The sequence below is a fragment of the Aptenodytes patagonicus genome, chromosome 18 (genome assembly GCF_965638725.1).
Source record: "Aptenodytes patagonicus chromosome 18, bAptPat1.pri.cur, whole genome shotgun sequence".
Lineage (NCBI taxonomy): Eukaryota > Metazoa > Chordata > Aves > Sphenisciformes > Spheniscidae > Aptenodytes > Aptenodytes patagonicus.
Genome location: NC_134966.1, coordinates 7,810,336 through 7,836,602, shown reverse-complemented (window position 1 = coordinate 7,836,602; position 26,267 = coordinate 7,810,336). Strand labels below are relative to the sequence as shown.

General features: G+C 47.0%; 1 protein-coding gene and 1 non-coding gene across 7 annotated transcripts in view; both read right to left on the bottom strand.

The window, feature by feature from the left end:
* The window catches only part of PRRC2B (proline rich coiled-coil 2B), a 50,842-nt gene that overhangs the window by 5,227 nt on the left and 19,348 nt on the right, over positions 1 to 26,267 (bottom strand). For 2 of the 6 annotated variants that reach the window (XM_076355463.1, XM_076355464.1), the window contains exons 6-31: positions 25,901 to 26,044; positions 25,000 to 25,241; positions 24,475 to 24,596; positions 23,888 to 24,030; positions 23,180 to 23,270; positions 22,568 to 22,760; positions 21,869 to 22,184; positions 21,016 to 21,209; positions 18,770 to 18,977; positions 17,816 to 18,035; positions 15,098 to 17,161; positions 13,338 to 13,537; positions 12,373 to 12,518; positions 11,017 to 11,158; positions 10,314 to 10,396; positions 9,414 to 9,605; positions 9,080 to 9,274; positions 8,556 to 8,642; positions 7,489 to 7,593; positions 6,725 to 6,917; positions 5,311 to 5,408; positions 4,517 to 4,644; positions 3,183 to 3,423; positions 1,569 to 1,745; positions 798 to 889; positions 83 to 203 (exon numbers count right to left, since the gene is read on the bottom strand). In XM_076355463.1, coding sequence (XP_076211578.1) covers positions 83 to 203; positions 798 to 889; positions 1,569 to 1,745; positions 3,183 to 3,423; positions 4,517 to 4,644; positions 5,311 to 5,408; positions 6,725 to 6,917; positions 7,489 to 7,593; positions 8,556 to 8,642; positions 9,080 to 9,274; positions 9,414 to 9,605; positions 10,314 to 10,396; positions 11,017 to 11,158; positions 12,373 to 12,518; positions 13,338 to 13,537; positions 15,098 to 17,161; positions 17,816 to 18,035; positions 18,770 to 18,977; positions 21,016 to 21,209; positions 21,869 to 22,184; positions 22,568 to 22,760; positions 23,180 to 23,270; positions 23,888 to 24,030; positions 24,475 to 24,596; positions 25,000 to 25,241; positions 25,901 to 26,044 — 6,137 coding nt within the window. The remainder of the gene's footprint in view (positions 1 to 82; positions 204 to 797; positions 890 to 1,568; positions 1,746 to 3,182; positions 3,424 to 4,516; positions 4,645 to 5,310; positions 5,409 to 6,724; positions 6,918 to 7,488; positions 7,594 to 8,555; positions 8,643 to 9,079; positions 9,275 to 9,413; positions 9,606 to 10,313; positions 10,397 to 11,016; positions 11,159 to 12,372; positions 12,519 to 13,337; positions 13,538 to 15,097; positions 17,162 to 17,815; positions 18,036 to 18,769; positions 18,978 to 21,015; positions 21,210 to 21,868; positions 22,185 to 22,567; positions 22,761 to 23,179; positions 23,271 to 23,887; positions 24,031 to 24,474; positions 24,597 to 24,999; positions 25,242 to 25,900; positions 26,045 to 26,267) is intronic. The other 4 variants (XM_076355466.1, XM_076355465.1, XM_076355467.1 and 1 more) reach the window with 4 other exon arrangements.
* Positions 6,385 to 6,470, bottom strand: LOC143168885 (small nucleolar RNA SNORD62). The gene has a single exon (XR_012996801.1). It is a non-coding gene; the product is annotated as a small nucleolar RNA SNORD62 (small nucleolar RNA).

Below are 26,267 nucleotides of genomic sequence, written 5' to 3'. Positions count from 1 at the left end.
CTGCCACTCCTCTTAAGTCCAAGGCACAAACATGACTATTGAAGAGCAGACACTGTTGGGTCAAAGTCCTGATGTACACTACCTGTTGTACATAGTGTCCTTGCACAGAGCCCATGCTAACTGCTGGTCCAGACGCCTTCCCGCTTGGGCTGGCAGAGCTAGGCCTGGAAATCGAAGAGTCGACAATATTCATGGAGTAAATTCTACAATGGAACGAGAACCTTATTCATGTGTGAAAGAAAAAAAGACAGCACAAAGCAGCAGTAAAGAGGGCACAAGTCTGTGCTGCGCAGATCAGTGAGCTCCCCAGCCCAAAAGACAATACATGGATCGGTTAGGAGGAAAAAAAAAAAAAAAAAAGCAGTAACTGCATGTCCCAAAAGGCTCCATGACCTGAAGGTTTGGTATGTCTAGACATTAGCACCTCTCATCTTGAAAGGACCATGCTGGAAACTAAAACATTTATTCCATGATCCTCAAATTTTCCACCTTAACAAGGAACACACAAAAGCACACACCAATTCCAATTTCTCTTTCAGACTCAGTAAACAAGTAACTTTATGCACTTCCCACAAGCACAAAGGGCCAAGTCAGATACACGCTGGCCCACATCCAAAAATGAAAGCCACAATCATGGATTTTGATACAAGTATTTGGACTACAGTTAAGCACATTCTACACGTGAAAACCCAAGTGAATCTTGCACAGGGACGATGCATGCACCATGTCACTGCAAGTGGGGAACACTACTTCTTCCCCATTCTGACTACAGAGGCTAAATCCTGTAAGCGTTTTACCTGTACGTATGTGGTGATGGTACAGACCCTCCGGAGGACATATTCTGTTTACCATCGGAGAAATGAAACCCTTTCATTTCCATTTGGGAGGACTACAGAGGAAAATGAGTGAGAGAGATTATCATCTTTGCATTCACAAATCACTCATTACTTCATATAAACACTTAAGCCACATCTTTGCCCTTCTACCCATCGTGCCCATTAAAAGAAGAAACATTTTTCAGGTGAAGAAAGCGAGGCTTGTAAGTGAAATAATCTGCTTGTATTAAACCAACAAGCCAGCAGCACAAGCAAACACAGAACCTGGAAGTTAACTGCTGTGCTCTCTCTTCCCTGTAATAGACAAACTTATGATACGAATCCATCAAACCAGACATGACATTAATATACCTACTCAAATGGACAAGCTTCACAACAGTGTGAAATATCTGGGCAGTATTCCAACTGTGTCTGGAGCTCACCACCCCTCAAGCACTCTGGGGAAACCTGTGTAAACATGTAATAAAACTGGAGACTCCAAACTGGACCAAGGCAGGAGGTGGCTCCCTGGAAACAGAATGATGACCAGCAGCAAAACCTGAGAAACTGCTGGCCTGCACTTTGGAGATGAGGGGAAAAGGGCTCCTTCAATTTAACACCAATCCTTGGCTTTGACATTTAAGGATCCCAAACAAGCCAGGCTCCCCTTGAACACACAAGATCAAGGAGTGAAATTTCAATGCAGGAGGGGTTAATGAATGCCAAGATGAGCACGCAGGAGTTAATCCTTACCTCCCTGCTGGTAGCAAGAACAGAAGGCTGGGATCCAGGAGGGAGAATTCTTCGGGGAGCTCCTACAGGCAGGTTTTGCCCCTGAGGAAGCTGGATGGACTGTGGTAGAATCAGGGGCTGCTGGCCAGAGCCATAGCGGGGCAGAGGAAGCTGTGAGCCAGGCACGGGCATTGTTAGCTGTGTGATAAGGACAAGTAGTTACTTAATGGCAGTAACAGTCTTGTGTTTGACATGCTGTCTCCTATACCCTGAAAGCACGGCGTTGCTAAAAGGAAGCTCACAAGCAGTGCAGTCTGGCACAGAATAAATGCAAATCAATGGAACAGAGGGACTTCCACACTGAAACGCATGTTCTGGTAGCGTTGCCAACACCCTGTCAGCTGGGCTTTTAACATGGCATGGATTTAACATAACTGCACTCGGACACAGGGCTTTCCTCCTTGCCTAGAACCTTCATCCAGTCTTCCGCATAGTTGCTGCATGAGCGTGTTTTCTCTTGGTATGATGGCAGTGTCAGACAGCTCCATGTCAGGCGTTCTGTTTGCAGCCTTGATGCCCAAACCAGAAAGTCTGCTACACTTTCATTCCAAAGCATTTTGGGGACTGGACCTCTAGAGAAAGTGATGGTGACCTCAGCTCTATGTCCTGCAGTGAGCTTCAAACTGATGATGGTAATAATTAAGAGTAATTTAAAAAAATGCAGCTCAGGACTCAAGAGCCTCCTGTTCCCTCTGATTCATCTGGCAGTTCTCACAACTGCTGGATTCGGGAGGTTCTATGACAACACTTTGTAAAATTTAAGGCTGGCAAAAGAGACCAAGTTACTGCTTATGATGGATAAAGCATTTCTTCAAATATTTAGTTTGCCAGTATTCTCTGTATTTTCCTCAACTAAGTGACTTTCAGGATTAACTCTTCATGTCAGTCGCAACATAAAAATCCCTCTTTAAACAACAAATAAACCTTAGCATGTTGCACAAAATCAATGTAAGATGAGTTTAATAAAAGTATCAAACTTCTCCAGAGAATCAGAACACGTGTCCACAAATACAGCTATGCTCACAATAGGATTCAATGTCTTTATCTGAACCATGCTTTACAAAAACTTTTTCACACAATGAAATTCTTGTTAAGATGTTGCCAAACAGATCAGCAGAAGTTGTAAATAAGACCTGGATAACAAATGAATTGAGAAGATAAATGAGGTCCTAGTTACCCTGGAGCCGAGTTAAATCTGGAGACTATTGGGATTTAGGTCTCAGAAGAGGTACCTTTAGGACAACTATTGCATCATGGCCTCCTGTGCATGAAGCACTGCAAGGTTTGATTTGCATGAAACGTCTATATTGAGGGCGAGGACTTCCAAGTTACAAAATGACATCTCAGCAGGGACAGACAAGTAATTAGCAAGAATCTCATTAAATAAGGTGCTGCATGTTTGAAACAATGGTTCACAGGACAGAGTCTCTCAGGGAAATCTTTTGCCTCTTTACGAAGAGCTTAGTTCACACAAACACATGACTCAGCACAGATACTAGTTTCAACCCAGTCTCAGAAACAAGTGGCTGTGAAAAAGCCTGTACAAGGGAGTGGCTTGCAAGCCCTGCTCCTAACCTGTGTAAGCTGAGAGTCCATCATCTGGGAAGCTCCCATACCAGCCGCCTGGTTTATCTGGCCTTCATAAACCAGCGTCTGGCTTCCATTCATGGGCTGATAGGGGGACCCAGACTGGGTTTTCACCACCTCCAAGGGCTGCATGCCTGGGAAGGCGGAATATGGAGGCTTCAGAGCAGTGCCTCCCGTCAGGACCATGGTGCTGGGTTGAGACAGACTGGGGTGCATATACACCTGAGACCTGGAGAAGAAAAATATGCTCAAGTCATTACACAGAAAACCTTTGGCGACTACACACACACACAGCGCCAAACCATATCTGGCCTGCAATCAGCAAGCAGTTCTCAGACTCTACTAAATTGAGAGCTTAGAAATAAGCTGTGATGCCACTTTCCATTTTAGTTACAGGGGTTTTTACTTTACCACTTTTAAGCCCTTACAACCATGTCCTTGTGTTGCAGGAATATTCAAACAGAATGACATTGTGTCCTATCCAAAGTTTATGTATCAATATCCTGCACAATAAGCTCTGGATTAGTAGTAAGGGAGGATTCAGGTTACCAGAAGTCTGCAGCAGTTTTGCAAAGCAGAAAAGAATCAGGAGTTTCAGATTCAAACAGCTCTAGCAAAATAAGGGGGTTTTTTTAAGCCTCAGTGTCTAGGTTTTTGAGGCCTTGAAGGACTATTCTGTTCATTCACTCCCATCTCATGCAGGAATGGGGGTACAGAGTATGATTCCCACAGCCAGCCCAACTCTGAAGTGGACGTCTCATTCCTTCAATTCTAGAAAGCAGTTCCTGTAGCCAAGTACTGTTGCTGTTAACACTTGTGTTTGATTTCCTAATTTGAATCTTACTTTTTTTTTTCTCCAAAGTGCAGGCATTTATTTTGTTCTTGTCTTGTAGTTTGTATCTAATAAAAAGAGTTATTTAATTTCATTATGCAAGTACTCAGCTCTGATCAAGCTGTCTCTTCATCTTCTCCCCAGTAGTAAGCCAAATAGTGAGAAACCCAGAGCTTACAGCTTACTCTAAGTCTGCTTGCCAGCCCACAAACCTCCTCTTTCTACATCAAGATTTGCCTCACCATTTGAGAGGGTAGGTAGAGCAACTAAATATAGTTTTCCAAGGGTAGTCTTTGCCATTGTCCTACAAAGAAACACGCTACAGAGAGCCTTATGTGCCCCAATATCCTTGCTCTCCACCCCGGCTAGGGGAAGGAAGCAGGATGTTAACAAAGGGGGAAGAGAAGACGAGTGTGGAGTATCTGATCAATGTACCATCAGGAACATAATAGTTCAGGCCACAGGGAAATGAAAAAGTGGAAGCAGTTACCTGAAGGGCTGTATGGAGCTGTACATCTCCTGGGACTGGGAAACAGGCAGACCACCCCTCAGCCCAAGCTGAGCTTGGGCCTGTAAGGATGTGTGGAGGGAAATAGGAATCTGTTGAGCAGCAGCAGCCTGCAGAAGAAATTAAGATGACTGAGAGGTGCAAGAGGAGCCAAAAACTCTCCCAGGCTGTTAAAAATCCTTCAGTTTCCTCTGTGAATCAGTCTGCCATGACAATTACCTATACTGCGCCTTTACCAAGCCCCTGCATCATTCCACAGAACAGCAGCACACTGGCAGGAGAAGATGCTGCATAGGCACCCAAGAGGGAAGACTGATGGCTGCAAGAGGCATTTGATGGACACGAGGGGACCAACGTGCTCCACACACGTTGTGCAGGCACTGACAATCCTAGCACTCACTTGCCTGCACTCTTACCTTGAAGGGGCTCTCCCCAACCCTATCAACACCCTATTTACTAAGGCTAGTGAAATTGCTCATCGGTATTGACTGACTGGAATTTACTGAAAGTCACTTCACCTCACACAGATGCCTCAGCATCGGCTTCAGTTAAACCCAGTCCAAAGGCACTGGTACAAAAGGGGAAAAACCCCTCATTTCCCTCCCTTCAACTTCACTAACCTGTGACACCCCACTGGGAAGCAGCATTCAAGAAACCTAAAGGGAGCCACATCTAAGTTCCTTTGGGCTATCAGAGAGATAAGTGACCCCTCGTTTCTTAAATGCCACCCTGAAGACTCCTTGAGAAACCACTAGCTAGTTGTATTTCTCCCTTACCTGTTGGTAGCTTTGCTGCTGAGGTATTGTCTGAGGGACCAGGCGGGGCTGACTTGCAAACACATGGCCATCCAGGTACAGGGGTGGAATATGGTTACCTGAACAGAGAAGGCAGGCTGTAAATTCAAGGTACAGGGGAGATACAGGCACAGTGGACTGCAGAGACCTGCAGGTCAAGACTACTTCCTACATCTCGGCAACCAGCTCAGCAAGTCAACACAAACATAGTACCCATTCAGAAGAGCCTGTGAAGCTCCTAAGTCCACATACCAAAGCCAGCAGCCCACTTACAGTAACAGGCTTGCTGAGAATTAATCATTCCTCTCTGTAAGAGGCTAAATGTAAACCCAGGTTTCCAACATCCACAAAAAAAGTCAGAGACACTAACAGTTCAGGAATTGGTGAGCTGCGCTTCAAACTGTTCCTAAATGCCAGAAACCTGCTCTGCAATCATCTCATCTTTGCAGCTAGAGGGGACAGAAAGAGCAAACATGGTGTTTGAGACCTTCACACAAGAGATCTAAAAGCCATATTCACCCCAAGGGTGGCACCAATTAGAAAGTGCTGTGCCCCTCCTGCGGTTCTGTGCAGATCTGAACGTTTACATGGTTCATGGTATTTACAAGCAAAATTAGGGTGGCTGGGGAAGGAAATCGCCTGACTTGGAACAATCTGTTTTCCAAGTGGAAGCTAGTAACAGAGTCACTACAGTGGCCCACTCGCTATCACTTCTGCCCAGCACATTCCACTCCATTCTTGAATTGAGGAATGAGAAAGAAAGTGCATGCACGAGAGGTCCTTTGGGACCCAGGAGTCAGAGAATCCAAGTACACTTCTTTTTTCCAGATGCTCTCCCTAATTATACACACTATCTAACATGACTGAGCTTAAGCTTTCCCTCTGTAACTCAAGGATAGCAACACCTTCTCATCTCCCACAGTTTTGCAAACTGTAAGCAAGTTGTGTTATTACGTACAAAGAACAGAAGGTGCTCAGAACCCGTGACAAACAGAAAAGTCTTAAACAGCAAAATGAGTAGAGGAATGGTTGATACTCCTATCGGGACTGCCGAAGTCTCTCAGCCATAGGTTTCTTCACTTCCCTTCTATTCTATTGAGCGCACAGTGAAGGGTAAGCAGGATCTATTGAGATATCGGAGACTTGCCGCTACACAGGGAAGGTCGTCCTTGTGCTATGTTGATACTAGTCACACTCAAGTAACATTCTCCAAAGTGCAGAGACGGTCCCCTCTTTCTGTCTTGCCTGAATTGTTGTTAAGAATCTGTTAAATACCAGCTAGCCAGTTACTTTACATGGAAGCTCTTCTCACCATGTTCTCGTCTACTAGAACCTGAGGATGATTCCTAGATACCAACCAGACAATGCAAATACTGCTGCCGCAGTTTGCGGGTACCTGGAATAGATGCAGAAGGTGCTACGGACGCCACAGGCATAGGAGGCATAGAAACTCCACCAAAAGAGCTGTAGCTGACACCGTTGGAAGCTCCAACACTGGAAGGAGGCTGGATGCCTGAACCCGCGCCTCCTGGGGAGTTCTGTTCTGGTAAACTAGGAGAGTTTTCCCAAGCTTTACGAGCAGACTCCATCTATGGAAATGAAGGACAATAACTACAGACAGTTCAAATGGGGAGGACAATACTGAAGCCTGGAGTTGCTCATCTATGACGTATTAGTTCAAATTCAATCTAGTCTAGTCATAGTGGAAAGCTGGCAGGTCTCAGGTCAAGTGGTTTCACACCAATTCCCAATGGGCAAGCATCCTTCACAAACACTCAGTCCCCCTTGGCATTTGCTGGGCTTTTTGGGTTTGGGGTGGTGATGGTTTTTTATTTTGGGGTTTTTGTTTGGTTTTTTCCTTCTTTAAACCATCAGGCACCTAGGATCCCTGGCCAGCCACCTTACCCAGCTACTGAAGTAGTAGGAAAGCTCTGTTGCACCTGTTCTAAAATCAGTGAGGACTTCAGCATCCAGGACTGTTGAAACACATGCCCTTCCACCCATGCTGAATAGCATATATGCACAACTTCTACAGAAGCTAATTAAAGATTTAGCAGTACCTAACAAAACGCTCTGGGAAAGATCTCTCCATCCTCACTACTCTGGCCATGGAGACATGGCATCCACACCCAGGACAAACACACATGCCAGCTTGCTTACCTTAAGAGTAAGGTCTGCAGTGGGGAAGGACATTGGGTTCAGGCCAATGCACCGCTGGAGGTGATGATCTCTTCGCAGAATGGGAATAGACTGCGTTAACCCTGCCTGAGGGGAGATTCGTAAATAGTGAACACTTTATAAAGTCTTGCAAGAATGTTATGAGCTACCAAGGCTGACAGAGCCTCAGCTGGCAGCTCTAGTAACTACACCTCAAAGGATTCAATCCTCAGTGGTACCGCAGGAGTTAAGTACCACATTCAACCGTGATCCATTCTGCTGTTGGAATAAATGAAGCTTTGGTGACGTGCAATGACACTCTCTATGTCGAGTTACACCAGCCTCCACTTAAGCACCAATTTGACCCAGTAACTTCAATTTGCAGAAAAGTTCTCCCTCCTGTCCCATATTTGGAGCCTACCTAAATTTCAGTGCTTTCTGAAAAAGCACTTCTGAAAAGAAACACCCTTTAAGACAAACCTCCAAAATCAAACAGCCTACAAACCTGAGGACTTTTCAAAAGCAGCTTTGTGAGTTTCTCACATTGCTGTCCACAGCTGAGCTACAAGCTGGGCTTTCAGCGTGCTCACTCTTTCACACATAATAATGAAATACCCAGATGGCTGGAATAGGCTAGGAAACCTCCAAAAGGACCTGACTGACAAGTTACAGTTCTCTGCCTTGCTGTGGCAGATGAGACCTTTGGAGGAAGCTGGCAGCCCGGGCCTAAAAACACCACTATCTGCATCGTGTTCGTTACCAGCACTCTCTTGTGTCTCATGGGAGGAGAACGGTGATCTCCGAGATCTGCAATACCTCTTGCTTTACACAGGTCACTGAATGATAATGGAGTTGCTCCCTATGTCACTTCTGAGCTAGTGATGCTCATTTTATCAAGGTACCTTGAGGGCACAGATTTCCATTACGGATTTTAGTCACGTGTGCTGCCTAAGCATTAAGGGTGAAGTCAACTGCAAAGAAATATGCTTGCTCTCTTTGGAAACATCTGAGGCTTAACTAAGGAGCATCTCCGATGAATCAATGCCAAAAAGAAAAAAAGAAATACTTACATTACTGGCCAAGGCATCCTGCAATTTGGTGACAGGGTTAGCTGCAGTGCCAGAGGCAGAACCAGGTGGCAAGCTGAAGTCAGAGTCCTGAAAAATCAAAACACACAAAATTCAAATCCAGGTCCAAGGGCCACCCATCTGCTTCTCATGGTTAATGACTTTAGCCTGAATCATGACACTAGAAACTAAAAAGACTGTCTTCCAGTAAGCCTTGCTGGAAGAGAACAAAAAGACACTTCTCAGCACTCAGCAGCAGGCAATCCCCAGAGGCACACAAAGGCTTAGATGGCCATAATTTTGTCCCTCACCTCTGTTACCACCCCAGCTGGTCCTTGGGACAGTATTTCCAAGAGGATATTATGTGTTTGCCAAGACATCTTGAGTACCTGGTTTGTGTCAGTAATGAAATCTAAGGCAAATCTACAGCTGGAAGCTTCCTCTAAATAATCCTTCTGCCTCAAATCACCTTTCATATCTCAACAAGCTCAAATCACCAAGAAGATAAAATTAAATTCAATCCTCACTTTAGGATTTACTCCAAATTCAATGGGTGGCACAGGAAGTACAGAATCCACGTGAATTTCCACCCCGTTAACAGGGGGAATATTCCCTTCCAGCCGTTCCGTTCCCTCCGAACCCTTTCTGTTTTTCAGGGAGCGTTCGTTGCCGATTGGTCCAGGCTTGTGTTCCTTGTTCTGTCCTGAGCCTTGATCTGAATCCTTAACAGGAAAGCAGAGAGGCTGAGACACAAAGACTGAATAACCCAATCTCAAGCCTTAAAATTGCTATCAAGAACAACACAACCGCTTCACAAGGTCTCTCGCTATGTGCTCTGGCTTGGCTGCAAATCCAGATTACCTTTTTATCAGATTGCTTCTGCACTTGCTCCTTCTGGCAGTCAGGCTTTGGGTCCACCAGGCCAGCCCCATTCATCTCCTCTGGTTTGAGGGTGCCATATGGAGAACTGCGCTGAGAGGAGGTAGCGGAGGATTCCCGAGACTCCGCGCTCAAGTCAATGCCACTATCCCCCTGGCTGCCTTTAAAACCCTGCTATGCAAAGCACGAAATGTGTTAAAGCCCTGGACTCCGACCCAGCTCCACAAAGGAGGAAAAAAATCCCAGAAAACAGCAAGATCATGTCCCCTTTTCAAATCATATTCTTGGTTAACTGCAAAGGAGTTGGGCCTGACCTGCAGCATCCCTTGGCTGCTGCTTCAGCTCTACGCAACCCTGAGACAGGTTAACCAATGCACCAACCGGACCATGGCTTTAGAATAAGGAAAAAGCGTCCCACACAGCAACTAGGCTGAGATTGCCGCCAAACTCATTTCACTTGTGACCCAAACCAGATCTGGACTCTGGTCTCCAGAGGTGAAGCATTCAGGAACCTCCTCCGCCCTCCCTGCATTAAGGCTACAGCTACACACTGCTCACAGGCATGAGGCACACAAACATGACCTATGGGATTCCACCATCCTCGACCACACTCTGCGTCCAGTTAGGAGCATAACCCTTGGAATAGCTCTACCAGACGGTTACTCCAGATTTATACCCACATGTAACACCAAGCAGCGCTTGGCCCTCTAGGTCAAGATTTGAGCAGCATCAAGCTCAAATTAGAACTGCAAAGAGACAGTTTAAAATTGCACAAGCAGAGCTGAGAGTCGCTAAGCACAGATGGAGCAATGAGAAGCATAAGCCACCTACGTTAATATTTTATACACACAATACCTGAACGGCACATTAGGTGCCACTTACCTCAGTGGTGCTAGATTCAGTACCATTAAAGGTATTTACAGGCTTGCTCCAGGAATCACTGCCAGGAGACTGAACGGAAAGAGCTGGAAGAGAAGGGAGGGCAGGGTTCAGCTGCTTGAAACACAACTGTGAGCACATTTTGTACACCGTGCATGTTACACTATTAACTTTCCATTTCTAGATGTGAGACAGGGCATTTTCACAACCTCAGAGAGCTAGTGCTGCCCATTCACCTGAGACATGACACAGCACAGAGAAAACGGTGTGGAGAACAAGGGTAGAGAATAGGGAAGTGATTTCTTAGGGAACATGAAAACAACAGGAGAAAGAGCAGAGACAGAAACAAGGGAGGCACTAGCTATTCAGGGCTAGAAGATGAGAAAACAGAGGAAGGCAAAGTAAGAAAATGGCTGAAGTAGATCCAGCCCAACAGGTCAGAAAATGCTATGTAGGATCTTGATGTTACAAGACGACCCAAGAAATAGATTAGGAGACTGACACGGTCAACAACAGGAGGAGGATGGCTGAACAGTACAGCTTTGAACAGATGCTACTCCAGATGTCTGCTAGCTCCCCTCCCACTTCTAGCACCAGACAAGAGAAGGTTGTCTCCTCTTAAGCATGAACACCCTGTCCTTCCTGCACACACCAGAGGATTCCCCAGCTGTGTGAAACGCTCCAGAACAGACTTGCTCAAACTTACCTGGGCTGTTACTCTCCCAGATCTCTGTGCCCAGGCTGCTTCCAGAAACGGTTACATCACTTTGCTCCAAGCACAAGCTGTTCTGCTTCTTAGCAAATCGAGGAGGAATGCGAGACTGAAGGACGCGGGCCTTAGCTGGTGCCTGACAGAGAAAAGGCACAGGCTGTAAGACCTGTCACTGCAGCGTCTGCTGCTGGCAAGTTCAAACCCTGGCTTTCTAAATGCTGCAATGTGAAAAGCCCCCAACTCATGTAACAGAACCATACAAATAGTTCTGACTCCCTCCCCGTTTTTTGTTTTGTTTTTTTAAGTGGACCCTGTGGCTACTGGGAGGTTCCCCCAGTCTAACAAGGCAGTGAAAAAAAGCTGCCTTCAGCAGCATGAGAGGTTTTTTTTTTCTTTTGGGGAGGCGGGGGGATAGGATACAAAGCAAAGCAAAATTAACACTACAAGACTTGCTCTGCTTAATTCCTCTCTTTTACTCCAGCTAAAGCAAGACAAATTAATAATTTTACAATACAGAGATGGCTCTTTCACAGAGCCAAGATCTGAATAGAAAGAGAAGCACATCTCTGCAACTGCAAGACCTTTCCCACTGCACATTCACACGTTGTCTTCAGCTTAATTTTAAAGATGCCAAGCAACCCGGCTTTTATAACTTTGCTTGCGAGACTCTCTGAACCTACCACAAGCCCTCCTTGTCAGGAAGCATTTCCCAACGATACTCTTCATTTGTATTTAGTCCTCCAGATTTCACTAAGTCTCCTTTCATGCCAAAATATTCTCTTATCACCCTAGAATCTGCAGTCTTCCAGTACACGTAGACGAATGCCCCCCTCCTAAACGTTACTTAACTAAGCTATCCACACTGCAGTCTTAAACCTTTTCTTGTAAATCAACTCCTTTATTTCTGGTCAGGTGCCCAGACACAAACATGACACCTCCGGCAAGGAAGCTACCACATCCTGTTCTAGCAATAACACATTGTTGACACAGCAACAGTGCAGAGGTCTTCCACCGCTCACTGCTGCCCAATATCCCACCAACTACAGCCAGCAACTGGCTTAGCGAGCCAAGTTGCTTTGGATGAGGATTGCTTTAGAAAACCCTCCTTTAACTCACAACTAACAATTCTGCTAGAAAACAGTAACAGTCAGAAATCTAACCATCCTTTTCAGACCGATGGCCCCTGCCCATCAGAGCCAAAATATGTTTCCGGGGCCTAATACAGGATCTGTACTACTTTGGCCAACCGCATGTTTTTCTGCTCATCCAAACGCTTTTCCGGGCCCTGCTCCTCTGACTGCAGTCCAAACAATGTATCAGGTTAAGCTTTTTCTGCCTCCCATTCCTTACCTGAGCAGCCTGTTCCTTCTTCCTTCGCTCCTCTTCCAGCAAACGACGCTGCTTTTTAGTAAGAACCTCAATGAAACCTTCGCCTGCCATAGAACCTACTTCATTCTCTTCTGCTGTGTTCGACACCCGATTATCAATGATGGTACCTGAACAAAGCATATACAGGGGAAAAAAAATAGCACGTGTGTATGCATATAAAGCTTTTAATTGCAGTAATTTAGAGTGCATTCCAAATAGGATCCAGGCTACAGGCAAAAAAATTCAGCCAGCAGCACTGCAGCTAAGCTTTGAAAACTAAGCCATGGTAATCTGTTGAGGTTCACCAGTCACTTTATCCTGCAGGGCTTTGCTCTCCTCTGCCTCAAGATGAGCACGCTCCAGCTGGGAGAGCTTGGGAACGTGAGCCATGTGGTAACCCAGGTAACTTCAGCTGTAGTATCAGTTGAAACAAACCTCACACCTTTCCAAGTATTAGCAAGGACAAAGCAGGCACAGGTACTTTTGAAAACACACCCATCACCTCTGGATGTAAAACCTCTGTTCTACGAATGGCAAAAAGCTGAGTCATGGCCTAATGCCAATGGTTTCAGAGATACTCATTTCTTGCCTCCCTGCCATGAGCTCAGACTCAAATTCCCCACTCCGGATGCTCAACTTCCTTCACACTACGTAAGGTATTTTGGGCTTGAAATTTAACATCTTAGATAGAAATATGGAAATACTCTCCCTAAAACCAAGCTTTCTGACAGTCTGTTTCTTCTATAGAAAGTTTGGGTTTAAAATTTAAAACCATCTTTGCCTTCCAGGTTTTCCCTATTTAGATACACTAGAATTTTCTTGTTTGTGTAAACAAATGGAAAAAACCTAACCTGATATTTAAAATTACACTGGATTCAGTCAGTCTGGCTTGAAGTCAGCCACAATGTTTCTTTAAAGGGATAACACAAATGAATTAAGACACTCACTTCCATAACTCAGTTCAAACTGTGACAAGGCCTCTCCCTTCTCACTTGCTCTTTGTGCAGTGGATTTGGGCTCCTTCTCTGGCTTTTTACCTGGCCCCTCAGCACTCTCCGAGTTTGCATGGGAGGCCCTATCCAAGCTGTAAATGGAGTGGCTGCTCCCACCACTGGTGTTGCTAAGGCCCCCTCCTTCTTCTGGAGACCTACAAGGAAAGAAGGGAAAGAATTAGCTTTGTCACCAGAAGATGAGCAAAAGTAGCAAGAATGAAACATATGGGCTGTATTTTCTTTACCAGTTTTCTAATCGCACCTCATCCTTCCCCAGCCTTTGCTCAACTGAAGCAGACATCAAATTCTGAGCACACAGCCCATTACAAGGGTGTTACTGGGGAAGTGGGATGGAAACAGAACAATACCTGTACTCATGAGTCAACCAACACACTGCCCCCGCAACAAAGCTAACACCCTAGCTTGTCCCTATGAGGAGGGCTCTGTGCTTCTGTACAGTGTCTCCTACCCTCCTATGACACTGCTCTAACAGCTCCCCTGCTCCGCTTTTCAATTAACACACATTTCTTGGCAAGCATCGGGTGAGGGGAATGGAGATGGGGAGAGGCTGGCGACATTGAGGAAAAAAAAAAGTATGATTTTCCCACTTTGTTTCTCCCAGAATTTTTTTGCCCATTTGACCACCATCCACACATCATTCCCAAGCGTTCAACTCACAAAAGAGGCACGGTTAAAGGAGAAGGGGGGGAAAAAAACCAGCTTCCCCCTTCCCCTACTTTCCCTTTCTACCTGCATGCATCTTTCCAGACATCACCTCTCCTCTCCCTTATTTCCATATAAACTACTATTAGTTACTACATCCAGGAGTTGGGGAAGATGGGTCACAAGAGGACAGAAAACAAAAGAACAAGTTGCCTATTTATCAGTGCTTTAAACCCAATACAATGCAGCTGCACAAGACTCTCTTTCTCCTGTTCCTGTTAAAGGAAAAGGGTAACAAGGGAGCTGTCAAACTGGCCCAGGACCAAGGCCCACCTAACCCAGTGTCCTGTCGATCATCAGATTTTTTACAAGACACTTGCAAGGTAATACTTAATCCCTAGCATTGGAGTTGTCTTAAAATACTCTTGGGAGGAACTCCTCCCACCAGGCTAGGAACACAACAGCACTGCTTGCCATTCATCACTGGTATCCACTAAGGTCTAAGAAAATATTTGTTCAGGCAAAGCTAGGACTGGCAGCATCACACATTGTGCTCACGCTACAACCACGCTACTGGGAATCCAGGTGCTCAACCTGCACAGCTCACAGCAACTTACCCCAGGAAAACCCAACCCTCACTTCTCTGCTCTGCTACACTCCACTGGGGAGCCATGACAGGAGAGGAAGGACACAGTAGGTTTGGAGTTAAGGACCAGGATTTCCTTCGTTATCTTTCATGCCTCTAGCGAGAGGCATTCCAGAGAGTAGAGCGCTGTCTTGGCCCGAAACTAAGGTAAAGAGCAGCAGCACATGTCATGCCCACAGTGTCTCAGCAACTTCCATAAACTGGATTCCCAGCATGGAAGCAAAAGCATCGATCAGTTGTAAAACAGACAATGATGAAACCCTTGGATGTCATAAGGTTGGATAAATGGTGCTGGAAGTCACCTGCACTAGATGAAAAGAAACACAGCCAACAGCTCCTCACCCACAGTCCAGCCCTTCTCTGCATATCAGATGACAGATATCTGTACATCAGAATGCAACCTTACCTTTTGCTTTTTATCAGTGTTCCGTTCTGCTGGGTCTCATATCTGGAAGCTGCTCCTACACCAGTCCTGACGGACTGCTCCGCAAACCCTGCTGGCTCGGCCTTGCGGCTCTGCCTGTCGACAAGTGGCCTTTGGCTTGAGAAGCTCCTCTTCGCTAGCTCCCTCTTCTCTCCCAAGCTCCCATTCCCGAGGCCACCCTCCAGCTGGCCTTCGCCCTCTGAAACTCCATCTCGCCTCTCCCGCCGCTCGCTGAAGTCGCTGCTTTCAGATGCTGTCTCCCACTCCTCGTTGGCATGGTCCGATGAGTTCTGGTAGGACAGCTCAGGAGACCGTCTGCCCGAGATGCTGCTCTTCTCTGCGGTGGTCAGCTTGGGTCTTCCAGGCCACTGGCTGGGCAGCAGGTTGGGGCCTCCTTCCTCAGGGTTCCACTGGCTGACCGATTCCCTCTCTTGCCTGAGGCGCCTGAATCGCGGGGGCTTGTCTTGGCGGGGGGGCCGCCGCCTCCTGAATGGCCTGTTCTCTATGTTCTCCTGATCCGCTGAGTAATCCTCCTGGAAAAAGTGCCTTTTGTCATCCAGGTGACTCTCATCAAAAACCCGGCTGGAGAAGGAATCCACGTGTTTGTAAGAATCCTGAATGTAGTCCCTGTCAGACTGCTGCCTGCTCCCAAAAGTGTCCGATGGAGAGCTGTGGTTGTACTCCTGCCACCCTGCTCCCCCACTCCTGCCTTGCCACTGGGTGGGCTCCTTACCCATGAAACCCCTTCGCCCATAGCCAGAGTTGCTCAGTCTTGGCGGCAGCGATCTCCCAAAAGCCCTCGGAGCCCTCATCTTAGGATCCAGACTACTGTGATCATCTGAATAGATTTTATTGGACCTCCAAGACTCTTTGAAGTCTCCCTTTTTCAAATCGCTGTCCTCCCTGTCCAGCACAGGGCCTTCATTGCTGTTTTCCGAGCCCCTCTGCCGGCGACGCTTGGGGAGCTCCTCATATTCTGACCCTTCACTGTGCGTCTCGCTTGCAATCCGGCGCCTTGGCTTGCCTCTGGGGAAGTCCTCTGGCTGGTTGAACTCCCGAAGCCCTCGCCCTCGGCTGCTCCGCTGGTTGTTATAGACTCCCCGGCTGCCCACAACAGTGCCTCGGCCTCTGAAAGTGAACTCTCTGAAGCCTCTCCCTCGCCCACGCCCTTGACCTCTCCCACCAAAGGCTTGTTCCTCATCAATGAAGATCCAGTTGTTTCTTTTTGTGGGAGGCAGATCACCGGACTCTCTGGATAGTTTGTTCTCCCAGGTTCTTTCTGGCTTCTCTTCCTCCTCTTCCTCCTCTTCTTCCCCTTGGGATTTCTCAGCATCTCGGGCAAGGCTGGTTTGGGAAGAACCTTTGTCATCCAGCAGGTAACGCGTGGAGTTCAGTAAGGCTGCAGAATCATCTGTCTCATTTTCTACTTTCTGAACAGCCGTCTTCTCCTTCAGTGGGCGCGAGGTGTCCTCTCCCTCCAGTTTAACCTTCTCCATCTCCTTCTCCTTCTCTTCCACCTTGAGGGCTTTCAGGACTGGTTTTTTAATAGGGCCTGATCGCCGCGTCCTCCCCATTTGCTCCTGGTGCTGACCACTGGTGTTCCGGTTCTCAGGAGCCCACTCTGTTGTCTCTTCAGTGGGCTGTTTGGTATTAGCTCCTTCTTTCTTCCACGGGTCAGCACTGAACGACTGCTCATCCCTGGGCACTTCTTCGGCAACTTCCGCTGCAGTCTCTGCAGGTTTCGAATGGTGGCTGATATCCCAGCCATTATATTCAGGCTTCTTCTCTGCTTGGATAAAATCAGGCTCTAGGGGTGAACACCTCAAGTTTGCATGGCGGTTGCCAGCAGGACAGGTTTCCTGCACGGTCTCCTGATGCTGAAACAAGAGATCTTGGCCTATCCTCTGAGAAGACAGGCAGCTGTCAAAGTCTGCTTGGGCCTTCTTGTCAAAAGCATTCAAGTACTCCTCCCCTCTCTCCTCAAAGAGATCTCGTTGGGTGCTCAGACCCTCCGGCCTTCCAGGAGAAGCAGAGTAACTGTCATTCCTGAGAAGGAAACAAACAAGAAACAAAATAAAGTCAGCTAATGCAGAGCACAGTACATCTCCAAGGGCCCAGGTGGGCACAAGAGGTGGAAACAAATAAATAAATTAGGGTTTGTTCTAAATCATGAGGCAATAAGCCTATAAGTACCTGAATGCTGGGCAGATCTGCTGTGGCCCCAGGCTGTACTGCCTGGTTTGTCAAATCAATGGATGATAAAGAAAGCAGTTCCTATGATGGGCAGCAAACTTAAGAAATAAAGGGAAATTCAGCCTCCAACATATGTGGAGATCTGAAAACAAGGAATTGGTTTCAGAAAGTCCCAGAGAATTAGGAGACAAACTAGAAAGTATCAGAATTTTTGACTCATTGTTTTCTGTACCTACCCACGTAGGTGACAAGTGCCTCCCTCCTACTGAACAGGCTGCAAGCTGGTCAGCCTCGACTGGCATCAGATAGAAAAACTCTGAATAGCTCAGTCTGTAAGCACCTCCACGACAAAAACACTCAACAGTGTAAGGGTGCTACCAGAGCAGTACCTTGGCCTGTTCAGAGATATCTTTTGGGTCAACTCTACACCTGCTTTTCAGTAGGAGATGACTTATGGCAGCACCTCCCATCACAGCATGCATGAGGACAGGGGAGTTCTTCACTCACCTGGCATGCAGCCCCTCCATGGTCATGTTGTCAGCCTGTTTTTGATGTGACAGGGAGTACCCTTTGCTCTGCAGAGATGTGTAGCTCTCCTGGCCCCACACTGGCACAGGGTCCAAGGGAGCAGTTTTCCTTTCTGCCTGCCCTGCCTGACAGTTCTGATCTTCAGACCGACAGCTGCTCCCACCGATGGAGTCCTGCTGAATCATGGGCTTCATAATTCCTGGTCACGACAGAGTTCATACCATTAACACTAGGATCTCACAGCCAAGAAGAATTAACAATCCACAGCTAGCTTGACCCCCCTTTCTTCCAGGGCAGCAGGTGACTGCAGCCATGGAAACCTTTCTCGTAGAGGGGAGCCTGTGCTTGGGAAATACGCCTGGAGTGATACAGAAGGTGACACAGCTTTCAGAGCCCAGCCTGCACAGAACACTACACACCATCAGTGGCTTGGAAGCAAGCAGGTGTGTGAAAAAAAACCCCACAAACTCAAGGGAATGATTTATATATCCTGACATTTATATTCGCACCTCTGAAGATCAGTAACAGGGTAGGAAGGTGCTAGGAGCACACAGCTCAGGAACTACAGAATTTCTCCATCACATTTCTTGAAGGGGGTCTATTAAGATTTCACATGATTACAGTAACTCCCAAACTGATCCTTCTCCTCCAAGGGGCAAGATCTGCTTTTACACCTGCTAAGGCTCCAAAGCTGTTAGGGAAGATCTCCCATTGCAGTGCAGGGGATGGACAGGCAGGTGTCCTCCCCTCCCACCCTCCTCTGTTCCCTCACCAGCTCTCATTGCAACTGACTCTCTCATCCCTAGAGAAGGTCAATCACAGCCAGCCAGGATGCAAAGTCTGGACAGAGGTACGATGGGTGAAGCACAGCAACTTTCCAGATATGGACCAACTCAACAGCCATGATAAAGGGAAACACTGAAGACACCTTACCTGAAGGGTGAAGGGCTGAAGGGTAGAAATCCACGGGGGTGCGACTCTGGGCCATGCGAGGGTCCATATAAGAGGGCATCATCATCCAGCGAGGATCAAAGCCAAGCATCTGGGGATGTGGGGGGTAGAACGTCCGTTGGGGATGGGAATGGGATGGGGGAGGATAGACTTGCTGCTGCTGCCAGTGCTGCATCTTGTACAGCTGCTCCTGCAGGGAAGAAGGATGGGCCATTTGACATGAATGGTCATGGTGCCAGGAATCACACTTGCAAACTGGCCAGCCAAAGGAAAACACATTCCATGTGTTAGAAGCTCAAAAACAGATCAGATGGGAGGGCAGAGCAGATAAGGGTAATTCACTACCGACTGGGAATGTGGCAGTTGTCATTATTCTCCAAATACCCAGAACAGCCAGAATCTCACACCACTATGGGCCACACTACATGGCCAAATGCAAGGGATCAGCTTCAAGACTTGAGTTTGCATTTTCTCAATGCTTTTATGAGATACAGGACAGCTTCCTGTCAAACACAATTTCCTAATTGGAACCAAATACTTTAGAAGATGCTGCTCTTCGGAGGAAATGCAATTAGAAGTTATTTAGTGTGCATATATATCAATTCTACTCATGTTAGCTGAACAGATTAGATAAGAACAACCTAAACTCAATTAAGAGAGCTATTAATACTTTATAGTATTTCCTGTGCATCCTCCAGAGATGGGCTGACACCTTCGGGTTGTGTCCCATCTCCCACATGGCCAGTCCACCTTTCCTTAGCTGAGCACTGTCATGATGCTAATCTGATCTGACATTTAACTTTTGCTAAATGTCCAAGCAGAACCTATATTTGAAGGGCGCTTTGTGTACCAAAGAAAGCTTTCAAAAAGTAAACAGCTCCAATTAACATGAAATACACCCGTTTACCTGTCAAACCTTCCACCATCTTTTCTTACTAAGCTTACAACAGTGTCAGATACTGTAAGCGTTTATAAAAAAAGCCAATCCCCTACTGCAGAGCAGGAGAGACACCCTTAAATCTGAACCTGACACATCATCACAGCAAGAAGCTCAGATAAATGCAAAGATTATACCAGAGTTACCTAGCGCTCCAGTACCTTGGAGAAAATATTTCATTAATTATACCAACACTATTTTTTATTTTGTTCTTTTCGTGGAACCATTGCTACCAAAGCAGCAATACAAGCCAGCCAAAATACCAAGTGCCTCATGTATACTAACGACACAGAGGATAAGAGAAAATAAAATGAAAATTTCATGTTCTTCCAGTAGCAATGACCTGTGGTATTATTAGCATGACAGCAAAGACATCCAATTATTTTTAGTATAAGAGCATCTCTTTTAAAGAGTAACATTAGCAGCGTTTGCTGCTGTCCATTTGAGTCATGAAAATGTCAACTGCCCAGTAACAAGCACAGGGGAACATCCATAAAAGAGCAATTACTGAGCTTCCAAGCAAAAGCTAAATGTGAGCTTTTCACTAAGGTTTGCAGCAGTGTTGATTGTATCACGTTCAGGGTAAGGGCACAGCAAGTGCAAAGTGAAATGGAAGCAGCTGATGGCCAAAGGTTTTCCTTTCCCTTGGCCTGTATATTCAGCTCCCTGTCACTGCAGCAGTGCTGAAGAACAGCAGTTCTCATCTTGTACCAGGGAATAAGAACAGATGTCCACCAGGTTCACTGCCAGCCAAAGGCATCAGAGGCTTCACTGGATCCGGCCTACAGCAAGTACCAAGGTAGCCACTGCTGCTCTCTTGACTTTGGACATGGGATGGGGAACATCCCCAGCTTCTCCTGCATACACACATTTGCAAACCAGAGCTCTGCTACAAACCACGTAGTCCTAAGATTTCACATTGTCAGGAGACACCCAGACAACCGTGCAAGACAAGTCAACATTTCTGACAGCAGCGTCTACTTTTCTCCCAGGCAAGTGACAAACCTGGCCTGCCCACACCTCTCCCCAGCCACAGAACGCCCTAACCACAACAGCCCCAGCTTCACAGGGTGCACAGAAAATTCACGTAACCTACAGAGCCTTTTTACCCCTGTCAGACAGGATAGATCTGTGATCAAAAGTACTGAAAAAGGCCAGGGTAAAACTCCCATTTATCACCTCCAGCCCAAAGACAGTTCGTTAGTTGGTGCCGATTGTGTTGAGAACCAAGCAAACACAACAGTTTGGTGGGGGTCCAAAGGAAGAGGGGTGGGAGCGTCACACCTATTACCTGCTGCTGTTGCTGCTGCTGCTGCCTCTGGAATCGTGGGGGAAGAGACTTCTGGTATTTGTTGAATTCCTGTGCTGGGGAGGGAGCTTCTCTGAGCTCCTCCTCACTGCTGCTTTGGGCTGCTGCTGCTGGGGCAGGAGTCTCCTCTTCCAGATAGCCAACAGAGACATCCTGTGTGTGAAACTCAGGGGTTGCTGCAGAGAAGAAAATAAGCCTTGAAGAGCCCTGCTCGTGACAGGGCTTGTGAGTGCACCCCCACACCACAACATACACAGGTGCGGGCATGTCCTGACTGCATTATGTGGTTGAACTTTATTACAATCATATATAGTACGTCACACACGATCTCCCTCATTTGCCTTGACAGCTCTAGAGGGCTTTGTCCATCTTGTTTTAGTGATAAATTCCGAGATCCTCCTCTGCCATCAGCCTTCTGCTTAAGCACTGGGGGGAAAAGTCCACTTCCTCTGTTACTCCTTAAACCTGCCAGCACTTACTGATAACCGATTTTCTGATCTGTGGCCCATGAGCACTTTCTTAATATCATCATCCAATCATGAGAAGATCAAGAGGCCTCTTCCAACAAGGTCTCTGCTAGCACAGCTGACTGAGCATAGATAAAGGCAACCAAAGAAGTCTGCGCTTGTTTTAATAGGATTTTTTTTTTTTTTAAATGAACCTTCATCACCAATCCAAAATATTCTGCAGAATACACAAAGCAGCTGATCTCTCAAGTGCAACTGAAGCACTCTCCGAATGCTCCCTGCCAGGAACTCCCCTGCACTTCAGGTAGAGACCAGCACAATAACAAAAAAGCAGTTTTTACAAGGTGAGGCAAGCAATGTTTCTTTACCTCTACGGAAAGCATGACCATTCTCTTGCACAACATTTTTCTCTGTGTTTGGGGGTCGCGGGTCTTCATTCTCTGTGTGCTTCTGGGTCTCCCCGCTCTTCTGAGCCAGTTTGCATTTCTGATCAAGCTGCTTCAGCTTTGCAGCACAGGCTGCCAGACGCTCCTCCCTGGCTCGCCGCTCCTCCTCCTCCCGTCGCCTCCTGGCTCTCTCGACAGCCTCCGAGATCTCAGAGTGCACAAACTTCTGTCTCAGTGGCACCTTTTCTTCTTTATCCTCAAGGGACTGCTGTCTGAGAATACTTCCCAGTGTGGGCTTCTGCCAAAGGAAAAACACTCCTCAATAAGCATGACTCAAACATCTCCTGTATCTTGAGCTTTGCATCCCACGCTGAGAAAATCCCCTCCCGACTCCCTCCCCTCTAACCTCATGCACACAAATTCCCCTTTTGGTGGGGAGCTACTGCTATCTGGTTCAGTATCTCCATTTTCTCACTGACAACCCCACTGCTCTGGACCAGCTTCAATTTCTCTTCTCTAGTGAGAGTGCTATGCAGATGGATTTCTCTCCAGCTGGATATAAACAAAGAATTGAGGAATTCATCAGCATCCCGCTTTCAATAAAAATGTCAGACTAGCCTCTTAAGGACAGCGATGCGTCGCATCCAACAGCACAAGCCCACTCACATGAGTTCAACCTACCTGGTATTCAGACGCAGAGCTCCAGCCATTCAGCTTCCTTGGAGGCTGCTGTGAATCCTGCACTTTCCGGACTGACCGGGACAAGCCAACTGAGTCGCCCCAATTCTTTCCTTCCTCCAAGGTGTGTTTGACATCTGCACTCTCTGCAGAGCTCAGGGACAACTGTCGCTGCCTTCTGGGATCCCAGCTGTTCCTGTCATATAAACAGCTTTGCTATTACATTTGCTACACACCTCAAAAAGCACTTGCAGTCTTATCAAGTGGCAAAGGCAACTGACTGTACAGAAAGGAAAGATCCAAAAAACAAAAAAACACCAGAACAAGCAATGCACTTTTCCTCCTAGGGTGCATAAGGATTAACACCACTACTGTGCAGCAGGATAAAGGTGAGACACAGAAAGGGGAGGAGGGAAAAAGCCTGGCATCCTGGCACTCAGCTTCAAGACCCACACACATCCTTGAGGCCCACTCAAATGATGGCCAGTGGAATGAACAGAGTCACAGTATGAATCGGGGGATCAAGCCTCAACATTTAGAACAAGTTTTAAAAAGATCCTGGTACTGTTTACTTTTATTGAAACAACTGTAGGTGCCAATACAGCCACTTCTTACCACTTCTGTCGTCCATCTTTAAGAGTTTCTTCTTCTTCCTCATCTTCACTAAACTTCAGTTTCTCAGAGTAATCCACTTCATCATGAATGCCTAGGAAGGCAGGATTGGAGAAGGGATATATGAGAGGAAAGAAACAGGTCCCTTTGTCCTGATAAAGCTTATGCCTTCTCTGGCACTAAACCAGAGGACGCACAGGCTTGGTATAAACTACTTGGAAAACCGAATGTCCACCACAGGTACTGGAAAAAGACATGAGTAGTGTGGACCCACACTGCTGAACAGCTGGGCTCCAGAAGAGGAGTGGCAAGCAGTCTGGGAATGGAGGCTGCAAATGAGGAGACAGCCACCAAGCTAGACTGTGTATAACTGGATACTGAACGGCATGACTGAAAAGGTAGGACTAACTCTTCTTCCCAGCAGCCATTCTGCTATTCTCCTGTTGTTTGGTGTTTTCAGCTTTTAGGAGTCTTCAGATCCGGTTCCTCGAGTACAGTGTGATGGAAGGATCAGAAGGATCCATTGTGTCATCATTTACACCAACAGCAATTTCACAACTACACAGACCACTCTTTGCTTCCCCTCCTCCCTTCTGTGGCAGTGAAACAGAGCCACCAGAATATCCTGGCTATTTCATGCTTTAGGGAGGAATAACTACTTTGCTTCACCTCCTAAGCTGTTGCCTGAAGCTAGAGAATGGAAGCATTTACCTGCCCATCCGTCATCCGCATCAGTGTCTAGTTCATCCAGCCCCTTTAGGTTCTCTGCATTGATAATGGTGGGCCGAGGTGCTCTCTCTACTTGCTGCCGAACTGGACGTGTTGGGCGAGACAGGCTGAGCCTGTTCTCTTTTCTACAGGGAAATGCAAAGAAATGGTTAGAAAGAGCAAACAGTAAAGAAAAGAATGTAGAGATGAGTTTGTAACAGTGAATCCATCCTTTTCTACCATGCGCTTATATACAAGGGCTCCAAGTTTCTCTCCCTTGACTACCCAATACCCACTTCCTAGGGTTTACAGATCAAAGCTGCAACCCTTCCAGTCCAGGATCACACACAACTACTTCTCACGTCCACCTGCTCTTCAGACACACAGTGCTTACAGTCCTGCAACATTTCAGATGCTGCTGTAGTTGGAGCAGAGCACTGCTGCTTTGGGTAAAAAAAATCAGGTTTCCTCTGTGCCTGCCTGCAGCTTCACCCACACAACTGGATCCTTAGCCCAAATTCTTGCATAGTTTAAGGTTCGTGTCACACCCTGAACCTGCCTCTCAAGTGGGACAGTCATGGCAGCCTTACCCATCCTGGTCATTCATCTGGTATTGTCTGAAAGGTACCCGGGGCTCAAGCCGAAGCTGAGGAAGGGGGAAAGACCCTCGGTCCAGCGATGCAGGGGTCTCAGATGGCTGTTGTGGACACATCTGGAACAAGGCAAAGCAGAATAGTCTGTTTTTCCTCCTTGCTACAGGAAGACTTACCCAGATTAGGTTACAACATGAGCACGGTAGCTGCATCCGCACAAAGGGAAAACAAACATTTCACATCTGGCTGCCTAACAGGCCACGTGCTAATGGCTACCCTCTCCAGCTCTAGAGGGAAAGCAGCAACTTTTCCTTGGGCAGAGCAAGGCTGTGCTACACTATTCTAGCATGAAAGGGTAAATGCACAACAGGGAAAACTAAAAATAGATCAAAAGAAGGATCCCCGAGCAAGCCCTAGGAACCAGCTGAGAGTCCAGAAAACAGGCATCTCAGCTGACTTCAGCCCACACACACATTATAAGAAGCAAGGACATAACACAGCTGGGGGGAAAGGGCAACTTACAAAAGCAGGTAGCATGTCATGGTATGTAGGTGGTTGGTAGACGTTTCCCATGAACTGCGAAGCCCCTTTGCGGACAGGCTGAGCTGGGCGGAGAGACGGCTCCTTCGGATCGCTGGCACTCACTGAGGAGGGGGCTCCGTCTCCAGTGCTAGAGGTCTTGCTGCCCAGCTCAGCAGGGGAGGCGGTCAGAGATGTGGCAGAGGTTATGTTCCTCCCACCGCCCTCCCTCCAACTGGTGACATCTGGAAAGGAGATGATAATTACGTTAACATTTGTAAATGCAGACAGTCACTGCCAAAAAGCCTCGAAAGTCAAATACTCTGGTCAAGCCCTAATTATACTGAGCATTTCGAAAAACATCAGGGACAAAGAAAAATTTCCAAATGCGTTTATTTTCCTAAGAGACTAGCAGCATCAGCCATTACTAAGCAATTACTGCACCAGTGGTGTCCTTATTTGTCAATAAGCCTAAATTCCAGCCAACTCTGCTCCCCATCTCCACAGTCCTTATCCTGCAGAATTAAGGCCAATTAGATCATGCACAAACTCAAAGAGAAGCCGCATTACACCACTCACTCATTTCACCTGTGACTCTCCCTTAGCCAGGGGGAAGGGGCCTGCTTTGCAACATCACACAGCAATTTTCATGAAACAATGTAGTAGATGACAGTCCGTACTTGGCTGTCTGGACCCCAGAACTCAGGCAGTGAACATCAGCACTACATGCAAATCTGTGGTCACTTGCTAAGCAGCTTGACACGTGTGAGCTCATAAGAAAAGATAAAAGGAGATGTAGGGATGGCATATCTGATACTACTGTGAACTGGCATTCCCCTGCCCAAAACGCAGTCTATGGGGTTACGAGCTGGGATGAGGCAGAAAGACACAATCATTCACTTACTCTGGGGGCGGAGGCTTGGTCCTGGCCCATACGACGGATCTAAGGCGCCCTTTTCTTTGCCAACCTTGTCCTGCTCGCCAGCTGCTTTCAGCGTCGGAAATTCCTCGGGAGAGAAGGATAACAGTCGGCTTGAGGCCCTTGAACCTGTCAGACAAATAAGTGTGGGACTCAGAGAAGATCTTTCCACTATTTCAATTCCCTTATGAGAACAGCCTGGAAATGCATTTCCTGAGAATCTGGGCCTCCAGCATATTTAAACCCAAATTACTATCGTACCAGCACCTCAGCTCACATCCAAAACACTCTCAGACACTGTCACCAACACGACAACACATGTCCTCACCCAGTACTCCCACACTCTTAACTT